Genomic DNA, 13,096 nt, shown 5'->3' with positions numbered 1-13,096 from the left:
TGCACAAGCAAGGATGGAAGATGTAGCACTGCTGGTATCTGTAGGTTTAGGGTTCATATCAAATCCTGCCTGGAACAAAAGGAGGCACAAAAGAAAGCTGCAGGGCAGCAGGGAGTGCTTTGTTCATGTGCCTCTTTTTGTCTTAGCATGGGAATAGCTCCTCTGAGAGAGGTTCCCGGATAATGGGAACCCATGGGATATTTTCTCTTTTGTGGAATGCCAGTAGCTGGTGGTGAAAACTCTTAGCATGATTTGTCTCTCTAGAGTGGGTTAGCCTTTGTTATCTGTGGCATTGGAATTAATCACTGTGGCAAACTTTTAGTTTAGGGTATTCTTTAGACAGCTAATGAACCAAAGTCAAAAAGATTTAATGGAGCTGTTACCTCCCTGAATGCTGGAGGAAAGAAGGCAGCAAAACTTACCCTGTTCCATTGAGAGAACTATGCTGATCTGGCACTTGGAACAAAAGCCATTAATTGTCTTAAATGACTCCAGATAATGAGGTTTAGTAATTGGCTTTTGTTTTAATACAGCTTTGAAAGGCTAAACCACATCAATCTGTGTAATGCCTCGGAATAAGCAACAGTTAAGGTAAGGGATAGTTTGACTTCACAGTGCCTGTCCGGACTGGATAAAGCCATATCAGTTCAGTTACATGAGTGATTAGTTGATGTTAATAATTTTTATATATGGATTTATTTGAACACTTTGAGGTGCAGAGTGCGAAATAAGGTCATTTTGTTTCAATGCTTAGGTACATTTTTGTGATGAAATATGTTACTATTGATTTTCAGTAGAGCCCAATTGCTGTGTGTCTTGAAGATTTAAAATCATCTACCTCATAAAACTGCAACAGCTGTACTCTGAAGAGCTCGGTATACTCCTGCTTTCTCTTACAGGTGTTTATCCAAAAGAAGGTAAAGCATGCCCATACACGGTGATAACTCTGCAGTCACTTGAGAGACGTACATCCTCATTTGACTGTAGCATCACATCAGGATTTCCCCTGCTTTTGCATTGGGGAAATTGCTGATGCACACTCATGCTGATATGTGTGTTATTAGAATAGGAAACCGCAAGCTAACTATGAAGTTGCCCTCTCCAGTATCTGGGCTGGTTCTGCCTATAAAGACACCTTGTAGCATTGCACGGCGAAGGAAATCCCCGATCACAAACCTGAGAGAGCACTTACTCAGGCGGTGCAACACAAGTAAAAATCAAGACAAGGACTCATATGTTTCCTGAACTTTAAAATCTTCAGGGTAGACATGTATAATGACAGCGCTTCAAATCAGTTCGCAAGCAACCTGGTTTTAGAAGTGAGCTTGAAAGTGTTGCAAGAGAATTTGACTAGAACCAAGAACCAGGCAACATCCCGATTTTAAACATCCACATCTCTAAAAATCCAAATATTAGTATCTCTACTCAGTATGTCATTGCTTTTTCTTTGTGCCTCGTTCTTATTTGGCCCAGTTCCTCCCTTCCATTTATATATATTGATACCAGGAGTCTGCCTTTAGCATTAGGACACTGTGATGGTCATAAAGAAATGCAGAGTAGTTCAGTCCCTGGCAGCTAAGGGCTGTAAGGTCCATGGAAATGGTTTCTCCCTTGTTTTCTTTAAATGGAAACGTTGTGTGGGTTTTGGGTTTTTTTTTGAAACAGGATTTTTGCTGCCAATATATTAGAAAGTGGTGGTGTTCATGCCGTATGCTCTGCAATTAACAGGAGCTGTGTAATTAACTCATCTTACCACTGCATTGTGAAAGCAAGAGGAATTGTCCCTGTCCCTTTGCGGAGGCAACTGTGTGGCAGCAGATTTGCATTATAATAGCTGCTTTCATGGGGGAAAGTTGATCTTTTTTTCCTCCATACTTTTATTCTCCCCAAATCCACAAGGTCATGGTCTCAGACCAACAGAATAGCAAAATACTGTGCTTGAGTCGAGCCATCCTAAATTGCTTTTAGCATTTAAATTCACAAGAGAATGTTTTTCTCGGGGTGGGTATGGTGCCTCCTGTGCCTTACATCCAGCCTGCCTGTTCCTGGGGGAAGGTGTAGCAGCTGACCTTAGCAGGAAATTCTGGGAAAAGATAGCTGTGGGTAAGACTCTATAATAACATCTTGTGTTGAGTGCCTTAGTTTTTGAGACCATGCTTCAGGCTGTATTTGGAACCAGGGACTAATTTGTTGACAGTATCTCTTCCTAAATGACCTAAGTTGTCGGTGTTGGCAGTCTTATTTCTCCCAGTGAAAAGGTAATTCTGAATCACAAACCATCTTTTGCTAAAGTAAAAATAGCCTTTATTTACATTCATGTTACGTGTCTTTTTTTTCTTTTACTGTTCTTGTCTCTATCTTCTTTCTGCACGGGTTATTTTTATCACCATTCCGGTTTTTAATTTTCTTTTAACTCATCGCTGTATAATGCTTGCTTAACTCTCATCTGGTTTTCTTTTCTGTTTCCCAAGTCACAGTAGTGTCTAAGTGGGTTTTGTTCTTCCAAATCTGTTTTCCTTGATTCACCTGTACATACTTCTGCCCTCAGTTCTGTGATGGTTCTTGCCTCTTATCAGTTATGTTTGCCTGTATATTATTCTCAGTAGGGATGAGCAATCTTATTGTCTAACAGGCTGAATAGTTAATGCATTCTGAAGGACACAATGTATTCATGTAAGTCCCAAAAGCTCCAGAACCAGCACAGACTAATTCCTGCTAGGACTGAGCCAGAATTTTTACTGATCTGATAACTTCTGGACATTATAACATGAATATAGACCTGGTGTTGAAAAGGAGGCCAGCATTGGTCATTGTGTTACTTTGGCTTTCAGATACTTAATGCATTAAAATGTTGAGAATGTTTAAATTGAATTTGCTAGCAATCCTCGGGCAGGGTTGTTTGGGAAAAGATGGACTGAATTTACTAAGATTTGTTTCAGTTTTCTGTGCTGGACATAATTTGCTTAGTGGGCCACTGGGTCACAAAGTGGAGAGAATGTTATTGCCATCATGTGCAATGTTCAAAATTATTTTTCAGTTATGAGTAAATGAATCTGAATTATTTTGACGTGGAACTGGCACTGTATTGTTTTCCACTCTTTCTTCTCTTTGGGCTGTGCTTTGTGGCTGAAAGCCTCTCCCATGATACACAACTTCTCTGCAGACCGTTCCTACTCGCTCTCCTTTTTGGTTTGGTAAAGATACTCCGTTGAAAGGGGAAACCTACATTTAAGATGTGGAAACATGGAAGAGAGAGTGCAGTGGTCTTTAGTCCAGAAAGTTCTATTTCACTAACTAGAAATATCTGTAAGGGCAGAACACTGATTATGCTTAACTATGTAGTTAATCTGAGTTAATTATTTATCTGAAATAATAGGTAGCTTTTGGCACATCACCATTTTCTCTCACGTGGGCTGTGATCCAGCATTTGAAGAGAGCAACAGACAATTTCACTGGCCATTAGCTTAGGCTCCAGACATCGGAATGTGACTCTCATTCAGCCTTAGGACAAGAGTAGGTGGTTGAACAAAGTGAGTGGGCATCTGGATTTCCTTGTGTGCAGCACAGAGACACCAGCTGTTCCTGCCTGGAATGGCCATGTGTTCATTTCGGAGTGACAAATTTTTTCAAGATTTGAAAATGGACCTAGACAAAAGGCCTTACAGAAGGAAGTTGCATAGCATTTGGGACAAGTAAAAATGAAACTCGCTCCGCCGCATTCTTAAACTTTTGAATGCTTATCTCTTCTTTGGTAATTTCTTCAAGAACTCTGAAGAAGTTAAAAAAAATCTTGGTAGCTTCCCAGGGAAAACCCTGGTAAATGGTGAAAGTTGGGGTTTTTTTTCCTGAGATAATGCACTGTGCTAGCTTTAAATCTGATGGGGTTTGTATTTATATTGAGCTAGAGGACACCATAGTACATAATGCATATTCAGCCTGACCCTAGCATGCTTTTCCTGAAGTGTATTGTTAACGTTCTTATGTAGAATGGGTTGAGGGTTCAAAAAGGTTATGTATAAATAGTTCAATTAAAGTCAAGAGTACGCAGCGCTTCGTACTCAGGGGAAGTTTATACATTTATTAACATAAGTTTATTAAACTTTAATCTGCAGCCTTTGCTGACACTGTGGCAGAAGAGTTCTTCACTGCTGCAGCAACTTTGAATCAGGGAGCTGCTTTAATCCATGATGAAGCCCCCTGTGAAACAGGCCAGTCACTGCCGCATCCTCTGTACCATGCTTGAACACCAGCTTGAATGGATGGGTGCAGTGAGAAGATGCTGAATTGCTGTGTCAAAGGTCTGCAGCGATAGGTTTCTTAGCTTGTCACCTGTCTAAAGGATTTGGGCTCTTGGCACTGGTGTTACAAGAATTTGCATTGATCTGCATACCAAGCAAATATTGTGGAGGGTGGAGACAGAAAGTGCAGCAAAACTTCTTAGTGACGCAGGTATTGTAGCCATTAGCACTTAAGGACCAGTAATGCACTAGAATTGCTCTGTGACTAAAAGCTTTTCTATGTTTTCTGGCTATACATTCCTATAAAAGTTACTGCTGTACCCAGAAACCTTGTCTCACTTAGGAGCGTAGAGATACTGGCACAAAAAGACCTGTGTCTTTATGTGTATTTCAGTATATTTGGATTGTTTATGTTTGATTTTTTAAATTCTGTGCAGTGCATCTTTTTATTTACACTAAGTTGTTGATATATGTAATTTTATCTCTATTTTAAGACAATGTTCTGTTCAGGGAATTATATTTCCTCTTAGAAGTGCCATAAATGATGTGGTCCTGTCTTTGCTTGATCTGTTTGTGTATATGATTTATGTACCGTTGCTATTAATTTTTCTATTTGCACTGTACTGTGCAAGCTACATAGCCTCACATTCAGAAGTAGGTAACGGGGCTCTCATTTTAGTAGATCCACATGTGGGAATAGTAGGTAGTTTGCAGTGCTCCCTCCCCTAATGTTCCTCTAATGTAATTAACCGATACAGCAGCACAATGATACTTTGAGCAGTTTAACCCCAGGATTTCCCTGCTAGTGTGGTTCCTCACATGCTTGAAATCTGAATGCCTCAACTCCCTGAAGAAATTTGTAAAGCGACATAGTGTTTTGTCACCTTGGGTGACAGATTTTACATTATCTGAGGGTTTTCTTGCTTGAAAAATATCTGGATTTTCTTCTCTTGTTTATTCCCGTTTTCAGAATGAATCACGAGTATTGGCAGTGAATAATATATATAACGGAATGAAATGGGATCAGCTTTCAAGAACATTTCAATCACCTCTTTTGATTAGCCTCAACAGGGAATATTAAACATGACTTACGTGCTTTTTTACCTTGTCTGGCATTAATTGAATAGGATGTAAATTCATCTCTGTGAGCATACACAGTTAACAATGAAGTAAGAGTCCGTCCGTAGATACTATACAATAGGATAGAATTCTTTGCCCATGTAACTTAGGCACCTTCGGAAATGTAAATTGTGCCTTCCTGTGGATGATTCAAGCATGATTAAAATGAAAGCAATAAACAGAAGGGAAGAAAGAGGGGGTAGACATTTGTAAGGCCAGGAGCCTCTCATAAGCAGACATGCTTGTCTTGTTTAGACAGCATTTATAGGTCGTGCTGGTTTTCTTAAAAAAAACCCAAAACAAAACAAAACAGGCCGTACTGTCTTCCATCATCTCTACTAACACACCTAAAATAAATCATTGGTCGTCAAAAGCCTGTGGAAATAATTGGGATTTGACAGTAATTTTAGAAGAGTTGGCACTGTAGGAACATCAAGCAGGTTTCTTTCTCTAGATACTCATTAGTTGCCCTGTTTAAGTCCTACCAAGTTATAGACAAGAGATGACACTCCAAGCTGAATAGCTGCATCATCTTCCCTTTGTGGACAGAAATAATTAGGTATACACTGGAGTGTTACGAATTCAGAAAAAGGACATACACTACCACCTTTCAGTGGTGATTCTGCTTGGCTTATTTGTTCTGCAGTCATCTTCTCTGAGTATCTTCAGCTGTCATTTCTCGGAAGACTCTGCGTCTCAGTCCTGCTACTTCATCAAATGGAAATAGAGGAGAAACATAATGCTATCCAAATGGAGGCAGATGGGCATTTAGCGTTATCTAATGGCTCTAGTTTACTGCAGCACACTGAAGGAAACCTGAGTCCACTACAGGACAGAGATATTGAATATAATAATGATTTCTCCAGTGTGAGAATGCTGAATGTAAAGAAATGTTCTCTTTTGGATAATGACATAGATCAGATAACCCAAAAGTGGTTTGATTTTTACTTTTGGGTTAGTATTATGAGAACTAGGCCTTAATGTAGTTTCCATTGAAACAATGAATTCTCATTGACTTCAGAATAAAAATAGTCTGACCACAGATCCTCCAGTGCTTAGTTTTACTGTTTTGGGGATGTGTTTCCTATTAGAAAGTGTTTGCTTTTGTTAAAAATATTTACGTAGACAGAGGGACTGGGAGAGTAGTTAATAATTGGCAGAAGTTGATAATTTTCATAATGGGACACAAGATTCTTATATTTAATGAGTGGGATAAAGATGGGAAAAGAATTAGGAAGATACAGTCCATGTAAGCAGCTCTGGTAGTTGAGTGCAGCTGTAGCAAATGTACTGAGCTGTTCCAGGCAGCTGGGAGTCCAGCCCATACAATCTAAAAGCATCCAGCACCATACCTGTTTACCTTGCCAGTTCCATGACTAAGCTGTGAAAGTGAAGAATTGTAGCAGCCTGTAGTAAAGAGCATGAAGGAGCACCAGTATGCATGCAAACAAAGTAGTAGCAGTGGTGTAAATGACAGATAAATAAAATCCTGTCTCCGCTGAAATCCCAGAATTTGTCGATAAAATCAGTATACATTGCTTGTAGAGGAGTGGTGATAAAGCTGACAGCATTCTTTAAGAGCCTCAGTCATTCTACTCCATTGATGAGGTCCATGGAGCTAATTTGTTGAGAGGGCTCTTCCAAATGGGGATGTATTTCCCAAAGCCAATTTTATTGATGGCAGTCAGTAATGATAAGTAATGATAACGATTGATCACTGCTTGAGAAGCTTTGTTCTCTTTGCAGCATTTCTTAGTGAAACAGACATTAGAGATTTAAAGCAAATAGACTATATTCTTATTCAATGGATATTGTCATGTGGAATCTTCTGAAACACAGGAGACTGAGGTGGCTTCACAGCTTTGGAAATCAAATTTCTTCCAGGGTAATGGGAAATTTTTTTTCAGTTTAATAGGAAAAATTCCAGCATTCCATGGAGAAAGCACTTCTGTAACATCTCCAGCTGCTTCACTTTTCATCTTATTGTTGGCACTGCAACAGCACTGTGCTACATGGGGGACATGGACATCTATGTCCCATCATACCATATTCTCTCTCAGGAATATCCTGACCTAAGCAGATGAAGTAATTTCACTGAGGGTCTGAAATTTCCCCAGTGACGTAGTTTGACTGTGTCTTTGGCTTACATTTGCATTCCAGAATGAGGAATGTTTCTTGTAAAGGACTGATGGTGTCTGGTAGAAGCCAAAGCTATTTCAGTCTCTCCATTCTTCTTCCTAGCCAGTATAGAGGCTGGAGAAAGCAGGGAAGAAAGGAAAGAAAGGAAGGAAGGGAGGGAGGAAGGAAGGTAGGAAGGAAGGAAGGAAAGAAAAGAGCAAAAAAGAGAGAGGGAGGGAGGGAGGGAGGAAAGGAGGAAGGAAAAAAAAAGATGTGGGAAAATCCCAACTATTGAGCCGGAGCTGACATAAATCAGTAAAATTGGCAATATTGTACTGATTTACACTAGCTGAGAATCTAGCATCCAGCTCATTTGTGAAAGAAAATGTACTATGGAATTAAAACCTACCAAACCATTTCTTTACTATATCAGCTTGAAGCTTGATGCCACTCCAGTGGAGCAGAAAATGACACTTCCATTTTAACAGTTTATGGCTTTTCCAAGAAAAAAATGTCAAAAATATGCAGCCAAAACCCAAACAAAGCAGCTGAATTGAAGGCTTTCAATCTCTTTTAGTGATGCATTTCTGGAAAACAATTTTCTGTTTTACTGGTCATGGAAAATTAATCATATGTTTGATGATTTGTATCCTGCTGCTGTTGTCTTCTCTTCATTCTTTGGCTCCATATTATTTAATTTCAGTAAGTGTAATTTCTAAAGGGAACAGAATGAACTGAGGGCCTTCCACCTACATATCCAGGTCTTTCATCAGCATTTTGTAATGACTGGTAGTCTGCTACAAGACTTTTAAATTTACCTGCTAACTGTTGTCAGCTCCCTCTTGAGTCATGGATGCATGTATATATACAAATATATGCGTGTGTATATACATATATGTATATATGTATGAGTAATACTTCGGCACTGGTTAAGGATGAGACTAGTAGATTTTTTTACAGAAGATGTTCTAACTGTCCATGTAGTTTAACACAGAATGTTGTAATTTGTGGAAGATGGAGGTGACGGGAAGTTGAGGGTTTTCTTTAAACACCTAGAATTTAGTGGAAGAGCTTCAATTCTCTCTAGTAGCTTCTGTAGAGTGATCCAAAACCTATTAAAAACATTATTTTATTCTCTTAAAGTCATAGGGATTTTCTGTGGGAGGCTGAGCACAATTACCTGGTGATTCTCTAAGCAGCTTCCAAAACAGTATATGACTAGAAAAGCTCTTTTAATTTCCAGAAACCCATACAGATGGAATTGCCATTCCTTGCGGTTTGTCTGGCTTTGCTTCTGCCCTAGATTTCAGATAAGCTGGACAGCTACCATGATTTTCACTCCTAATTATCAGAAAGCCAGTTAGGTCCTAATCTGTTTTATGCATTTATTCACTGTTGGCATACTGAGTGGTCCACTAACTTTGATGCAGTGCAATGAGTTAGGGAAATGCTGTTATCTTCTACTTTATCAGTAAGGAACCAAGGTAATGAGAAGTAAAAGGCTTTAAAAAAATTGTCCAGATAGTTTCACTGAGGTCATACAGGATGTTGAGACAATGTTGAATGCAGGACATTGTGATCAACGCCTAAGATTTCTAACTGCAACAGAGTAGCAAAGGCAGATAATAAAATGTCTTCCATATATCATGGGGAATCCTGAATTTGGTGTCAGTGGAGTGCTGACTGGAATAGGGAAGACCCAAAAGTGTGTACAACTGTTTTCCAATGCCTTGGGATTGACTCGGTTGTGAAAACAGAATTCTGCATGTGGCAATCTAATGCTGTGCTTTATCAGAGGTTAGGCAGATGGGACAGGATGTTTTTTTAAACTGTCTTTTATATCAAAATTCAGGTAATAACTTAGCTGTAGTTGAAAAGCAGTTGGGAGAATATGTCCTGCTCTTGTACTCATGGTTTCCTCTCTTTTCTTTTTCAGTGAGTATGTTTTTGAACACATTAACCCCCAAGTTCTATGTTGCCCTGACAGGCACTTCCTCACTAATCTCGGGACTTATTTTGGTAAGTACTAGATATATTATATCACTTTAAAAATTGATTTCATTATCCAGAATGGCATTTCAGGCTTTATCCAGATTAATAGGTGTCTTTTTTTTTTTCCTTAAACTTGCCTTTCTGCAGTATAAAATTTGTATTTCTTTATTTGTACTTTTTCCGTGGGAACAACAAAAAAAAAGATAGAAAATGTTCCAGTGCTATGCCTCTGAATAAAACAAGTCTTGAAAGACAGCGTGCCCCACTAACAGCCCTATAGTAATTCATAGCAAGTGGTTGCATGTTTGGTATTTCTATTGACAAGTACTACAGAAATAAAAAGGCCAGTAAAAAGAAGAGAGGTACCAACTATCTCAGCTTAGCATGGTCCTTTTAGAAAGTTACAGCAGGACTTACCAGAGAAACAGCGAGCAGAATGTTAGCAACGAACCCAGTTCTGGTGCCAAGATTCCAAGAGCTAATTATTTCAGATCTTCACTTTCAAAATCTTTCAGGTACATATCTGCCTATTTACTTAAAGGTCTGAAGAGTATTTTTAAATCATTTAAAAAACCCTCCTCCCATATGTAATCCCCAAGGGCTTCATTGTGCAAATCAATGCAGTGGAATGAATCATAATACCATCACAATGCAGGAGTCCAAAGCAGAGCATTTGTTCTGGATTTTATTCAGTCTTCATAAAAACAAACAGAGGTAAAAAAATCTAAGAATCTGCATGGTATATGTAGGGTGTTATACTGGGCTGTTTTGTCTCCTCACTGCTGACAGCTGGCTTTCTACTTACGTGGATAGGGTAGGATAGGATAGGATAGGATAGGATAGGATAGGATAGGATAGGATAGGATAGGATAGGATAGGATAGGATAGGATAGGATAGGATAGGATAGGATAGGATAGGATAGGATAGGATTAGATGAGAGAAGAGAGAAGAGAAGAAAAGAGAAGAGAAGAGAAGAGAATGATCATCTAATCCAACTCCCTGACCAAGTCCGGGCTGACCAAGTTAGAGCATGTTGTCAAGGGTATTGTCCAAATGCCTCTTAAACACTGCTAGGCTTGGGTCACCGATCACCTCTCTAGGAAGTCTGTTCTGGTGTATGACCACCCTTTTAGTAACTAAATGCTTCCTAATGTCCACTGTAAACCTCCCCTGGTACAGCTTTGAACCATTCCCATGCTTCGTATCACTGGATATCAGGGAGAAGACATCAGCACCTCCCTCTGCACTTCCCCTTCTGAGGGAGGAGTTCTTTGTTTTAGTCTTGTTTGTTCAATCTGTCTTAGGTCCTTGTCTAAAAACAAGTTGTACACATTTAAAATATGCTGGATACAAGCTGAAGACCCTCCTCACCATACCAAACTAGGCATGTAATTGGGAGACCAATGAGACCAGTTGTGTAGGAGTGTAGTTACAGTAACGGTAAGTGGAAAGAGAGAGACATGGCTAGGTGCTTGTTCACATCGCCTTGGATCTACTGACCTCAGAGAAACTCGAAAGAAACTAGGTTCCTAATTAAACTTTATCAGTTTGGTGTGGGAAACGCACACCTCTCACTTACACATTGCCTGTAGTTGATGTAGACAAAGAAATGGTGTCCTTGACTCCTGAATGCCTGTGAGACTCTCATCACTTAGATGATGCCAGGTATAAAGCATCAGGTGCACTGCTGCTGTGCCTTGTTCTGAGGTTTCCTTGTAGCTAGCAGAAGGCAATTACTTAATGTCTGCACCTTGGGCATTCTTCATTCTCATATGGTTTGATCCTCAAAGCATAGGATGGAGCTTCAGAGACACCAGCAGATCTTTCAGAATATGAACAGAAGCCAGACCTGTAAGACTTGGATTCGGTTCAGCACAACTTACTCAAATGCATGGGAGGAAAATACTGAATGTTACATTCAGTACTGTCAGCCAGAAAGAAGAAATGTTTGAAAGGCTGGACCCCACCATCAAGATGAGAAGGAATGACAGAAATAACATGGGTCCCACAAGCACAATTCCAGATTTGTTGTTAGATTGAAGGCAGTGGGAGGAGGTTGCAAGAAAAACACAGTTTGTGCCCTATGGAAATACCTTACAGAATCAAAGTGGAGCAAAGTACCCTGAAGAGAGACTAAATTATCTGTGACTGAATTCTGTGTCCAATTCTGTTAGATTAGAATCTGTAGATTCTGTAGATTCTGTAACTAATTCTGTGCATGATTGCAAATGTAGGTAGATTTTATACTGTAGTCACGAAGGTAATTTCTGAGGAGCAAGCTCAGCAGGAGACTTGCGAGCAAGACATTTCTGAGTGCTGTACTTTGATGGAAAGTACAAGAAGGAAGTGGCAAGGAGTATTCAAGACTGTGATATGAGGAAGGGGCAAAAGGGCAGCATTAGAAGCCTCCCAGGAAGAGATTAGACTTAACTGGAAAAAAAATCACTAAATGCTGCATGACAAAGTCCATTATGAACAAGCTGAAGGAACAGTGAGGTGATGGAGGTGTAGACACAGACTGAAAGAAGATTGAAAGACTTTTTTGTGGACCTTCACTACTGCTATCAGTTGTTGCCTGCTGTTCCTATGCCATCATCCTAAGTGTGCAAAGGATACATAGGCCAGGAAGGTAACAGCCAGGAACCCTAGATTTTAGGGACTGGTGTCTGTGCTGAGAGGAACATGTGGTCTGTCAACTGGATGATGGAAAAGGAACTCAGCAGACACAGTCAAGGAGAGAAGAACCTGCAAGTTGAACAGACCATGTATCAGGAAAGACAGCTGAGTAAGTTCTAGTGAGGTAGTGCTAGCCTGTCACTAGCCCAATTGTGCTTCAGATTAATTATTCTTAATAATCTTGCTGTTTACCAATGGCCCGGTAACATGCTGTATTGCCCGCATTACTACACATTCACCTGTTACATGGTGTTAAGTGAAACTCTCTCATAAAATAAACATTCTATTGTCATATCTACATTGCTTGGGTATTTTCCAGACTAGATGTACTAATATTCCTTGGAATTTTCCACCATATGGTCTGGCAGATTTCTTTCCATTATCAGCTGGCTGCAATTCCTAATCAGAAGGAGAAATCACAGAACTGCAGGTTATGAAATGATGGAAAATTCCATCATTTCAGAAGTGTGGTAACCAATGAGAAAGTGAATGCTTTTCCTATTTCATGTTTGGGTTGTGAAGCAATGACTGCAGAGTTCAGCTTTGGGCAATTGCATGCTACGGGACTCCTTTGCAAAACACTACTCTCCCATCTTATTTTGTCTCTTACTTTGTTTTCATTCTTTAGGTAAAATTCTGGCCTTGCTGTAGGCAATGTGACTTAAATGAAGCAAGGATTTCAGACCTTTTTTCTTTTCGGGATAGCTTAGAACAGTACAGGAAATACTTTTCTGTCTCAAGCATTCTCAAGAATTACTTGACTAACATAGTTTAAAATGAACAATTTAGCATGTGTTCAATTTATCTGCACTATTTTTGGCAAAAATCAAAAACAGGAACCAAATTAAATCCCAGGCTCCATTAGAAATATTGTATTGCAAACTTGGTTCCACCACAATTACTTTTAATCCAGTAAAAAACAGGGTTCTGTCTCACAGAACACAATGAGCTG

The 13,096-nt window shown here is 39.6% G+C and overlaps 1 protein-coding gene across 8 annotated transcripts in view; it reads left to right on the top strand.

Annotated features, from left to right (window-relative positions):
- Window positions 1-13,096, top strand: part of ST7 (suppression of tumorigenicity 7) — a 151,663-nt gene that overhangs the window by 70,624 nt on the left and 67,943 nt on the right. For 6 of the 8 annotated variants that reach the window (XM_055808580.1, XM_055808582.1, XM_055808578.1 and 3 more), the window contains exon 2: window positions 9,412-9,494. The exons of 1 other annotated variant lie outside the window; for it this stretch is intronic. In XM_055808580.1, coding sequence (XP_055664555.1) covers window positions 9,412-9,494 — 83 coding nt within the window. Of the gene's footprint in view, window positions 1-9,411; window positions 9,495-13,096 lie in introns of those variants that run through there. One more of the 8 variants, XM_055808585.1, reaches the window with a different exon arrangement.

This window comes from Falco peregrinus, chromosome 6 (assembly GCF_023634155.1).
Source record: "Falco peregrinus isolate bFalPer1 chromosome 6, bFalPer1.pri, whole genome shotgun sequence".
NCBI lineage: Eukaryota > Metazoa > Chordata > Aves > Falconiformes > Falconidae > Falco > Falco peregrinus.
Note: the sequence above shows the minus strand (reverse complement) of the source record. Positions and strands in the feature narration are given on the sequence as shown.